At 33.5% G+C, this 13,211-nt stretch overlaps 2 protein-coding genes across 3 annotated transcripts; one reads left to right on the forward strand and one right to left on the reverse strand.

Moving 5' to 3' along the window:
* Positions 1-229: 229 nt before the first annotated feature.
* Positions 230-1,089, reverse strand: LOC123715894 (ER membrane protein complex subunit 7). The gene has a single exon (XM_045671243.1). The coding sequence runs from the start codon at positions 994-996 to the stop codon at positions 307-309; it is 690 nt and encodes a 229-aa protein (XP_045527199.1). The 5' UTR covers positions 997-1,089; the 3' UTR covers positions 230-306.
* Positions 1,090-2,021: 932 nt separating this feature from the next.
* On the forward strand, positions 2,022-11,473 carry LOC123716128 (beta-hexosaminidase subunit alpha-like). Of its 2 annotated transcripts, none has more exons than XM_045671699.1 (10): positions 2,022-2,261; positions 3,955-4,168; positions 6,315-6,424; positions 6,638-6,861; positions 7,534-7,646; positions 7,782-7,983; positions 8,475-8,601; positions 9,071-9,154; positions 10,174-10,376; positions 11,253-11,473. In XM_045671699.1, exons 1-10 carry the CDS (start codon positions 2,091-2,093, stop codon positions 11,440-11,442), a joined length of 1,638 nt encoding a protein of 545 aa, XP_045527655.1. In that variant the 5' UTR covers positions 2,022-2,090; the 3' UTR covers positions 11,443-11,473. The 2 variants fall into 2 exon arrangements, with proteins under 2 accessions (XP_045527655.1, XP_045527656.1); XM_045671700.1 differs by having other exon boundaries at positions 6,653-6,861.
* The last annotated feature ends 1,738 nt before the right edge of the window (positions 11,474-13,211 follow it).

Genomic DNA, 13,211 nt, shown 5'->3' on the forward strand with positions numbered 1-13,211 from the left:
AATAATGAGTATGTAAATACCTTGTTTTATTTATTCCCTTAAGGTCTGTATACTTATTTTACAAACAGTATAGAAAATTGTTTATGCTGCCACTATTTTTATTTAGAATGGATTAATTCATAGAATGAATATTAATTTTACTTGATTTATATTTTGAAAAAGAAAAAGCTATAACATCTAATTTGAGTTCATTGTAAACCTTAACAGATATGTAGAGAAACATGCTCCATAAAATACTTTAAATAATTTATTATATAAGGGTTGAATTCCTATAACATAAGTTGACTAAATAGATTAACAAAAGATTTATTGCCTCTTTTTGACTTGTTTCGCTTTTGAAGCACTAGGCTTTGCACCTCCGCTAAACATTGCAGTTATATATTCCGACATTTCTGGAAAATCTGACATTTTGGTCATATTACTGATTTGCTTCAAGTCTTCTTTTGTTTCTGGATCATTCATCATTTTGGGTAAAATCATAATAAGGAATAGAGGCAGCACCATCATAATGACCATTGGGTTAAACAGGAAGTCCGTAACTCTCCATTGTTCTCTTGCTTGGAAGTATCTGCATCGAGAACCTGGTTTCATTTTCAGAGGGTAGGGTACTTGAATAACCTGTGATGTCTGAATGTAGTTAACTTTTCTTGCTCTTATTTTGCCTCTCGAGTTAATTTCTACTCTGACGGGCTCATACATATAGTCGGGGTGCACAATTTCTACAACATACGAGCCCGAAGGTACATTGTGTACAGTGAATGACCCGTCATTTTTTACGAATCCAATATACTCGCCACCATTAATATGTATTCTTGTGTCTATTTGCCAATTGCTTGCTTCGTTAGGTTCAGGTGGAAAAACTCTACCTTCAACGATATACCTTTCAACACCAACTTCATCTTCAAATACGGGTTGAGCTGATCCAGTGTGGACTGTGCACAGAACAAACTTTGCAAAAACAATTGGAATAACAACCGATAAAATGTTACGATTCATTTTAAAGTATTTATGCTTAATTACGTTTTATTAAAATCTATAAAATCAAGAAATGTGTATCAAATCAATCGACATATATTTTTCAACGAAATTATGACATATGACAAAAGAGTCATTGATCATAGATTCACATATGATATAAGATAGCTCGTCACAGATATAACAGGCGTCAGTAATTTTAAAAACAGAATATTTAATGAAATGGAAAATATATACAAAACCCGAAACTAACAGTTTTATACAATAGATACTGATTGAAAAAAAATAGCCAAACCAAATATGTGAAAAATTTTGTTAGAATATCATTTGGTATATATGTATTTGAATTGGAACAAACTTTGAGATATGAAATTAAAACATCTTATCGTAAGAAATGTTTGTATTTAAACTATTAATTAACTGCAACATGTCGAAAGAGTGATGTTAACACTAGGTTTGATTTTTATGAATTGAGAGGTAAAAAATTATTGTGTCTTATTACTTTCCAAACCTTCGGATTCATTGTAAATTATAATGAATTTTACAATGAGAAGTTTAAGAGAAATTACCTTTCAATTCTCTTACCACACGTACCACGATGGGACGCATGTCCGACGACAGAACACGGAGTAACTGGAGGATCAGAAACTTGACGTTTTTTGGAATATTCTTTTCGGACGGAATATGAATATTGAGATTTTTAATGATGAGAAATAAACTATTATTATATAGATATTAGCATTACGAAAAACTTATCTGATATACTGTATGTATTTATTTATAGGTAAGCTAGCTGTTTCTGGGATTAAAACACTGATTCCACGGCATAAATTCCCTAAATTAAAGAGCTATGAAAGGTTTCGGGCATGATCATGATACTCCAGTACATGTTTATTCTTCTAAATTTACTTCTATATGAATCAAACCCAATTTTCGCAATGACAGAAATTATCTTGGTATTTGTTTATCCTATGTCCAAAAGGTTATCGCAAATGAATCTTAATTATTACACAGTGTACATCGTTACACATACACAAACACCCATTGAAGAAAATATATAATCAGTGTAGCGTAGACCGCGCATCTGATCACTTCGCGTTTAATATTCAACAAAAATGATGAAATTTTTATTATTATTCGTGTATATCGGACTCGGGTCGGGAATGTCTATAGTGAATCCAGGGCCAAAATTTCCTCCCACGAAAGGACATGTATGGCCCAAACCCCAAGAGGAAACTAAAGAAAATAAATATTTTTTATTCAACCCTTCGCATTTTAAAGTAAAGGTATGTGGTAGAATAAATCGTAATTTATTTAAGTAATCGTAATTAAATTATTAATATATTATCGTAAGAGATAAAATTTGGTTGTTTTTATACATACCAATATATTATTTATTCCTTAAAAAGGTTACAGATTAAAAAAATAAAGGAAATATATATCTATAATAATGACTGAATACTTCTAGCAGCTATTTATGTTATTTATAAATCTTAGCATTAGGATTCGAATCTCTTTGGTGCAAGTATTGATTTTGTTGCGTCCCGCTTGCACATCTAGCTCACATGAAGGATATTAAAAGGAGCAATTTAACTAAATCGAACTCTTTAATCGAGCACCAATCATTAGGTAATAGCTATAATAATTCATTGCTATTGTATCTTAATACAATGTAAATACAGAATACTCAACAGGTAGGCGAGCGCCGTCTGGATTGTTTGTATGAAATCATGTTTATTATGCAATAATGAGAAAATCTAAACATCATACAAAATAAAATTTACGGTCGTAATTCTTTAGGGCTTCATTTCTTTTTTACCTTTTATGTTCACTGATGCTTCGACATAAACTCTCTAATCTGGTCCAATAATTTTATGCGTGCATTTAAAAGAAAACTCAGTTGCATGCAATTAATACATTGCGATAGTTTGAGTTGAGTTTATTGATAAATTCAAAAATAGCAAAAAAGTTTAAAGTTCGGTAAATTCTATATTAATTATAATATTAGATTATATATTTATTAATTAAGTAAATTCCAATATTAAGTTTTGCAAATGAGTTAACGCCACAGACGTTAGTATAGTACATAGTTAGTTCGACTGCAAATCATGACGGCTCGTGTTCAAATCAGGGTGCCTACTGAATTGATTGGTAAGATTCTAATTTATTGTAAAAAATACAAGAAATAAAAATACTTTTCATGTACCTGTCTCATGCATTGGTATGTGTTTCCTACAAGGCTCCTATCAACAGATTGTGTCAAGTGTGTGTGTGTATATTATTTATAGAAAATATTTTATTGTATGTATATTGTTGTATGTATTTTTGTACGTTGTGTGATAAAAAAATAAAAACTTTTTTTTTGTCATTAAATTAAAAAATTAAATTTGGGGTGGACACCCCTTATCATTTAGGGGGTTGAAATAGTAGATAGTAGCCGATTCTTAGACTTACTGAATATGCATAAAAAATTTCATAACAGTCGGTCGAGCCGTTTCAGAGGAGTATGGGAATGAACATTGTGACACGAGAATTATATATATATAGAGATATATTTTTGCCTTTTGTTTAATTTCGTGTGGGTTTTCTTGAATTTGTTTTTTTATGTATTGTTTTACCAAGTCATTGTTGTGCTCACTTTTGTGTCTTTTAACTTTTATTTTTGTGTAATGTTTGAGGAACAAATCTATACAAAATCAGTTGTAGATAGAACTTTTATCAACACCCCTCGGATAAATACTTACAACTGTCTATCCTACGATATCTTGGGTTACTCCGATCGTATTGAACATGTGCATTTCGTAGTTAAGGGTATGGACTCCCGTATGTAAGAACATTCTGGATTTGATATCCTAGGAGTTCACGAATAGAGAATGCTCCTTTGCACCATGTAATCTGCGCAAATGGCCAGTCTCAATAGAGATATAACCGTTGAGACGGAATGAATTACTTTATTAATCAATACAATATATATTACAGGTACTTGGACAAAACTGCACGATCCTAGTGAACGCAATAAACCGTTATTCCTTCATAATAAAAAACAAAAGTGGATTACACCACCGGAGGAACCACGAGCGTCGAAGACGTCGAATTGGCAGGGATGAGAACTACCTGGGAGGTATCGACGAGTTGCAGGTTGACTTGACCGAACCCTGCGAAGAGTATCCCCATTTTGAAATGGATGAGAGTTGTAAGTGTTAAGAGAAACACTTTTTGAACGGATTAAATCTATGTATTATTATTAAAAACTTATAATTACTTTCATAATTCTAAATTTAAAATTTTTCCGACGTTTCGCGTGCTTTTCAGCGTGCCTAGTCACTGTGACGGAATAATTAATAATAATAAAAATTGTTTTTCTTAATATGTAAAAGCTATTTTAACAAAAGACAATACTAGTTGTAAGTGTACTTTTAATTTATTAAAAGTCTAATTTTATAATCTCCTAGCAAGAGAATATGCATATCTTATATCGCGTTGATTTTAAATAAATAATTCTACAATTGGTAATTCAATGCATTTAATTCGGGTAAGGCATTTTAAAAATCATATTGTGACCACCTGTAAGTTTAGACCTGTACCTGTACTTTCTATAAAAAAATATTTAAATTTACCAATATTAAACGCGTTAGTATTGACAATTGAAGCATTGGATATCCAAAAACATATTCTGGTTTGAATGGCAGAAACTAGTTATATATATATATGTGTATTTTGTGAAATAAATGGATTTGAATATGCACTTCTATAAAAATACCAAAAACTATAAATGACTCGACTTTTATGATATGTCCGAACGTGGCATCAGAGATTTTGCATTGCATAACTGATACTGTTGCATATAGAGATTAAAAGTAAGCAATTGTTTAAAATAAACATTCATATCAATTTATACTATCTAAGAATTAATAAACATTGTATTTACTAATGTAAACAAAACACTTACGATTTCGAATTAAGGTTAATGACCTTTCGTGGAAATATTTGTTGTTGCCAGAGATAAATAGAGGAACGAACACAATTAAAAACTACGAAACTAACAATTTACGGATTTGTCTAGAGGATTTTTCAATGAGAGCGCATTTGACGTGAGATTTTTTTCATATAATACGTGGGTCAACGTAATGAATTTTTATAAAGTTTAATTGAAGAAATCCAACAACGCGAAATATAATAGAGCAGTGTTGGCATAGTTGCTAGCACCTAGCAACTGTGAAGTCGTGTTCGAGTCAGGGCTGTGCATCCATAGCTTCATGTTTTTATCGTGAGAACGATATGTCTTTGACCCAAAATCGATGTCTTATGTCTGGCGCAGATGACCTACTTGGCTATTATACAAGAAAATATTAAAATAATAATATGATAAATATTAATATGATTCACAGATCTGAGGCCAAAAGCTCTGGTTTTTATTAATATGTAAAAAAAAACAAAAGATTGAGGTTAATTCGAACACCTAATAATCCTTATGTATGTTTACGGATATTAATACGTTCCTTGTATCATAATTGTTTTTAAAATGAAGCGGGCGCATAGCAAACCATTGCGCACTGTTATCATTATGATTTATTGTTTTTTTTTTTGCGTAATCAATATATACATTCTTCACCTTTACTATATGTACATATTTTTGCCTTCTTGGCTATTTTATTCGCTTTGCCTACTTACAAATAACAAGACTACTTGAACAAATTACATAAATGTGATTTGAAATTCGGTTAAAAATACATTTTTGACTTTGTTATAGCATATTATAAGCTAAATATTTAAAGGCTTTTCAGGTACTATCAAAGTACAGCCTAATTAACTAAGTAACTAATTTTTTAGTTGTCCTAAATAGTACATTTCAATTAAATCTCTCAAGAATCATTGTTCGCCTGTAATTAACAATAAAATTATTAAACTATATAAACTCTTTTGGAAAAGGAAATTTACGATCTAATGTCGATTTCAGTTAATTAAAATGTATAAAATAGTCTGTATAATTATAATCGTGTAAACTAATACGCGTGAAGTGAAATCAGGCAATTTATTTAATTTTTTAAATTAATTCTTTAAAACTTATGTACACGGCCAAAGCATAAGCAATGGTCTACAGACAAGTCTATGTCGCCAGAACGTAGTCAATGGAGGTTGTGCTGCTGACTGAGGGAGATTTCATTTTATTGACGACCAGGCTCGGCCTAATTTATATTTACTACTTGTCAAATCGAAATGGCAAGAAACTCGGCATCATTCTCTGGGATCGTTATTTTGTTTTGTTACACCTGACATTTGTAAGGTGCAAATATAATGTATGTACCTTGCTTCACATTGTATCACTATCTTAATTTCAGATAAACTGAACGTGTCTTCAACATCGACGCTGAGAAGTGCGTCAGTTTGGGGAATCATACGAGGTCTAGAGACGTTCTCTCAGCTATTTTACCTGTCGAATGATCGTAATGTAAGGAATTTAATTGAGAGCTCTACTGCGTGCAATACGATTTATTAAATCTATGCAGTAATGCCGTGCTCATAAGTATCTATCTATGTATAACTATGATACAGTAAAAGTTTACATGTATAGCGTTTTTGAGTTCGTTCGAATATGAAAATTGTATAGCTGAATCGTGTTATAGGAATATTGTATTTTTAACTTGCATTTTCTAATTTTTAGCAACTTAAATTACAGGAGCTACGCGTTAATGCAACGAAAATAACTGACTTTCCTCAATACTCCCACCGCGGTCTCTTACTGGACACATCTCGCCATTATATCTCAATGTCTAATATACTGAAAATGCTTGACGCGATGTCATACAATAAGTTGAATGTTTTCCATTGGCATATCGTTGATGATCAGAGCTTTCCCTATCAGAGCGAAAGGTTCCCGGAGTTGAGGTTAGAATTTACTTAACGAACTTAGTTATTAATTATTTTTTAATATTGCAATTACTGTAAATTTGATCAAGTGTTAATAGTTACCAAAAAAAATCAATGGCGCTACAACCTTTTTAGGTCTGGGCCTCAGATTTCTGTATCTGTTTCATAATCATTTGTTAATCTAATAGGCAAGAAGGTGATCAGCCTTCTGTGACTGACGCACGCCGTCGACTTTTTGGGTCTACGGCAAGCCGGTTTCCTCACGATGTTTTCCTTCACCGTTCGAGCGAGTGTTAAATGAGCACATAGAAAGAAAATCCATTGGTATACAGCCGGGGATCGAACTTACGACCTCAGGGATGAAAGTCACACGTTGAAGCCACTAGGCCAACACTGCTCCATAGTTGCTAATACTTGTCTTATAAATGCACGATAAATTGAAAAAAAAAATGTTTTAGAATATTAAGTAACTATTTTTAATTATTATTATTAGTATACGAACTTTTTGTTTACAATAAACAATCCCTTAGACGGTATAGCAAATCAGAAAACCGACTTGAGTTTGATCCAAAAGTAGAAGATAAGGCATATAAAGCTGCTCACCCCCATGAAATAACAAGAAATTACAACTCACATACAACTTCGCGAATTTCGTCTTGTTAAGGTTCATAATAAATATTTTGATTCCAGCGAGCAAGGCGCGTATGACTCTTCAATGGTCTATACGAAGGAGGACATACAAAGAGTAGTGGAGTATGCAAGAGATCGTGGAATACGAGTAATACCTGAATTTGATGTACCAGGTAAGAGTTTTAATTATCTTGAATAAAAGTATGCCTATGATATTATATTTTGGATAAGGGGCCGTTCCAGTATTACGTAAGCAGATTTACAGCAATAAACCCCCCAGTTTAACCTTAAGTTGTACCAAATTCCAGGTCACACTCGATCATGGGGTAATGCATTCCCCAATGTGCTGACAGAATGTTACAGACAGGACAAAGTGGTTGGTTTGGGTCCCATGAACCCAACTAAGAATGCCACCTACGAGCTCTTGAGGGATTTATTCCAAGAAGTGCAGACCTGGTTCCCGGATAAATACTTCCACATTGGGGGTGATGAAGTCGAATTGGATTGTTGGTAGGTTGCGTTTTTTTAGTTCTGACAATTTATTTATTTCACAACAAACAATTTTTATCATTCAGTGGAATTTTTCAAATTTTGAGAGAAGCGGTAAAAGATTTGAAATGCTTAGATGTTCAAACAAAACATAAGAATATGTAAATATTAAATCTCAGTTTATCCCATGGGGAATTCCTGATCAAATTCTCTCCAGTAGTTTATAAAGTCAAAGAACATATGAACAAAGAGTAATCGTCTGCTTAGATACCAGAAGTTATTATTAAATATTTTCTAACGGCCTATCCCGATTTTACGCCATGTCAAAAACCTGGTATGATAGGCATGATAATGGGTTTTCATAAAAAAATAACTCAGACCTTTAAAAAATGGAAACAAAACGGCAGGTTTTCTCTTCTATCTTTGTTCTTTAAATCGAACTAATCGAGTAAATCAAGGACACATTCAACTCTCGATGGTTGTTCATATTATGGCTAAGATTTTTTCATCAGGCGTTCGAATCCAGAGCTACGCGAATATATGAACTCGCACAACCTCAGTGTGACACAGTTGCATGGTCTCTTCATGGAAAATGCTATACCCTTGTTGGCTAACGATTCTGAAGTCGTAGTTTGGCAGGTGAGCTCTTTGACATATTTCCTAAATATGAACCAAAGTCACATTTATTATCAGCAACTGGAGAACTATATTTGCGTTTCATTTAAATTTGCACTACTTTTTAAGAACTTCTGGCAATCCGAAAAATTCTACACAGGTAGCGTTACAGGTCATCAGGCCTCCACTACCTTACCTTTAACACGTCTCACACAAACAAGCATTTCCCTAAATACAAGAAAATTATTGATTTATAAATACCTGTTGCTTTCTTACGTGCACTATGTACGAAGATTTTGTGCGATAAATAAAAAAAGGTTATTATTATTGTTTTCTAAAACTCAAATTTGTGCATATGTCAGTTTCGCGTGCATGCCGATACCGATATAAAAAGATGATACATAATAATCATGAGTCATGACTCATTATATTAGATAATTATGATCACAAAACTATTTTCTGTAAGTCTTATGTTCGATGCTAATATTTACAGGAAGTATTTGACGAAAAAGTACCACTATCAAAAGAAACAATAATTCACGTGTGGAAAGGAAGTTGGATTAGCGAAATGGTCACGGTAAGGTGTTTTTATTATTATTATTGTATGGATACCAAAAATATACAATCCTGAATACATATCAGTGCTTTAATACTTTGAAGTCATTGTATTTATTGATTTGCCTTACCGTGTAGTTCACAATTCACAGAAGTTGAAAATTGTATCAGACCTGCTTTCGGTTAACATTGGTCCTGATATTCCTGAATCCGCGCCTTAACTCTTTAACATCCAATAGTTATGTCACAGCCAGCTAGTTTAATAAGCCGTTCAATTTACAGCGCCGTTTAACTAGCGGCCTGAAACATAATCAGTCAGTTGATCAAAAATCTAGACAAATGTCATAGAGGATGTTTCATTACTTGCCTAGCCTAATTATGACTGTTAATTCAAATTTAGTTACACTTTCTGCCATCTCACACTCGAAGCGACATTGTCAATACGGCGTCGGCAAAGCACAACTTTAATAAAAAAACAAGAAGTTCAATGGAAGAGTGTAGTAACAATAATAGTGTGAATTTAGCTGTGACTGACTCAATCAATTTAATTTTAAAAGAAATATTTTTATGTCAGCTGTTTCTTCTTCTTTATTTCTGCTATATGGTAACTCCGTCGTGCGAATGGCCTAAGCATTAGACAGCCAGTTTATGAAATATTGTTACAATCGCAATGGCTGGATATCTTTCAGGCCGCTATTTAAACGGCGTTGTTTAGTTAAAAGGCTAGGCTGTTAATTGAACATCTTATAAAGCTAGTTGGCTGCGACAGTTATACCAACAATCTCGATCCCAATAATGAGTTTTTCGCGCTATCCGATGGAACAACATCGGAAATTATTGAATATGAGATCTGTTGCTGGCTGATATATATTATATATGAACGTAAACCTTTACTAACATATATTAATATATATATATAAATATAAAATAAAAATATTTCTCGCGTAACGATGTTCATTTGTTTCCTTCTCTCAAATAACGCCTTATATTTAATATAATAACCATTTCTAGCTTAAGTTATAATTATTGAATCTGTAACAGATTTTAACAGCTGGACACAGACTGATTTTCTCATCCACCTGGTACCTGGACGCTTTGGGTAGCAACTGGCCAGATTACTACTGGGCTGATCCCCGCCAGATGGTGTTTGATGTGACATTTAACAGTACTTTGGCGAACGGCATTGTGGGGGGAGAGGCTTGTATGTGGGGGGAAATGGTTGACGATAGAAACGTTATGGGCAGGTTAAGTATCACTCGGTTTCTATATACTTTATATGCACCTAAATTAATTAATCCTCGGAACAGTGAGGTCGCTCCGTGAAGCCTGCGAGGTGCCCAGGAGGCTTCTGTGCTTCTGGAAGGAGTTAGGCTGGCTTAGTTAGCCAGGACTTTACGCACAATGGACCTATTGAGCGTCTAAGTGCGGAAACAGAGTCCACACATGCACCTAAATTTCGATTGGCTAAAAGCAGGATATCCTGGAGCTTGGAAAGAGGGACAAAACTAATTTTTATGTTTCAAATTTGTGCTGTAAGGCTGACCACCGATTTGTCTATTAAACTGTGAAATAAACACAGAAATGTATATTTTGTACTGACGAGTTAGAGTCGAGATTAGCGCGAACCTAAATTCTTGTATGAAATTTAATAAAGTTTTGAATATAAGGGAGTCACACTTACCCTTAATATTACTGTCGTAAGAAGGTCAACTTCTATTGGATACTTTTCTTCGTTACTGTTCTGTTTTATTGTTGCTTTAGAAGACTTATGGGCCATTAAAACTAAAACAACTATTTTTACGAATATTGTAACAGAATCCAAATTAAAAAGTTTCAAAACGCCTTCGATATTTCGTTAAGTTAAATAAGTAACTGAGCAACCAGCACTAAGGAGCCGTCCATTGCCTCAGCTTCTGTGTCATTGAGATTTCTGTCATATCAAAGAAGAATCCATATGTTCTAACCGATTTCAACGCCAAGTTGAAAGCAGTATGCGTTACAGTTTGGAATAAATAATGGAACAGCGTAAAATGTATACTGTTAATGTTAAATTACCAGTATAATTTTTCGATAGTGTAATTAATGGTATTATAGGTAAATTAAAAAACTTATATTTGCAGAGTCTGGCCGCGAGCTAGTGCAGTCGCTGAACGATTGTGGAGTGCAAACACGCTGGGCAGGCGAATGCGCTCTATTTTCGATACAATACCTTTAGAAGTGTACCAACGTATAGAAGAACATACATGTAGAATGATACGACGGGGCATCGATGCACAACCACCTTCGGGACCTGGCTTCTGTATCCCTTAGAATTTAAGGCTTAAATAAACGATAAAATTGCTGTTATTATTTTATTAAAAAAACAAAGTTCTTTTAGTGCTTAGATAGAAATAGATTAGAAACAAAGCATTTCTGTATGGAAAAGTTGAGCGCGTCCGTGAATTTGTACTTGGCTAATGAAAGAGGAAACGTTTGATTGTGATAGATGTGATGGCAAATAATTATTTAAACCAATTAAAATAAACGCTTTGTCTATCGCCTTTCATCATAGTGCACTTGACAATATATCGTAAAGCTTGTATACAAACGTTCAGCTTATTTGTCCTTTCTAGTTTTTGTTGTCATTTATTTTCCTTAATCTTAAACTGAAAGAAACATCTGGAGCAAATATGAGATATGAATCATGTAGATATATATCATGGGCTGTATATGGAATTGGGTTAACTCACGTTATATTGCATGTACAGCGATTATTTTGTGTATAATAATTAGTTTTTTATGATGTACGACATCTTGTAATATAATCTAAACCATTTTTAGAACATACTGTACTTTTCGAGCAAATAAAACATTATGGTTTTAAGAAACTTATTGCTGTTTCTGATAAGCATTTTACCCCTTTTTGTGGCATTAAGTGCCACTTTAAGTGTTACGAAAATTATTTCTATTGTTAGCAAACAATAAAACACATTTATTTGTTGCTATTGTTTATTGGTAGCAGGAGGGATCGGAAGGAGCAGTTGGCCTAGCGGCTTCGGTGTGCGACTCTCAACCCTGAGGTCGTACGTTCGATCCACGGCTGTGCACCAATGTATTTTCTTTCGATGTACGCATTTAACATTCGCTCAAACGGTAAAGAAAAACATCGTAAGAAAACCGGCTTGCCTGAGACCAAAAAAGTCGACGGCGTGCATCAGACACGGAAACCTGATCACCTACTTTCCTATTCGATTAACACAATGATCATAAAACACATACAGAAATCTGAGGCCCAGACCTAAAAAGGTTGTACGGCCATTAAGTTGATTTTATTGTTTGTTGGTTTTTCATTCCCTAGTGTCTAAAGCTACTAGCATTATTATTAATTATTACATCAACTTCTTTATTCGTCTAACTTAGGATTAATACACGCGCATAAGGGAACGCCCAGCACCTGGAAAATCACATAACCAATTTCGATCACAGTGACGAATCATCTGAAATTTAGGTCTTAGGCATTTTGCATACTATAACGATATATCTCTTCTTTTCGCACAAAAGCGTTACACAGAACGACAACGTATCCCGTACGTTTTATGCTTGGATTAATTAATTGGAATTATTGTAATGGATGGTTCCCATTGTATTTTTACCACGTACGAATTGTGATTTATAGTTAAAACTAATAAAAAATTGCGAGTATCTTATCTGGTTTAATTAATCGTGTAACATCGTTTAACCCATCTGATTTATCTAGATATTCGATACCTACATTTGATTTTACCTTGACGGATTGCTGACCATGTCATAAACTCGCTTATACTTGTTCCTCGGTATAAATATTATAGTCGAATTATAGCATGTACGAGTAGCTAATGGCTTTATCTATGGTTCCATAATGTGCACTGTAGAGTTCACACACAATCTTTTGTTCGAATTGAATCGAGTAACAAGTAAAGATCCCTGAAATTGTGAATTTGAATTTAAAATCTAAGCTAAAAGCTAATCTAAAACTGTGCCGAAATGGGTGCTTACTCAAGTCTACTAAGCAACTTTTTACATTCCATTATCAAGATAAAATTTGGAAGTAATGATAGTGG

The sequence above is a fragment of the Pieris brassicae genome, chromosome 11, assembly GCF_905147105.1.
Source record: "Pieris brassicae chromosome 11, ilPieBrab1.1, whole genome shotgun sequence".
In the NCBI taxonomy this organism is placed as follows: Eukaryota; Metazoa; Arthropoda; class Insecta; order Lepidoptera; family Pieridae; genus Pieris; species Pieris brassicae.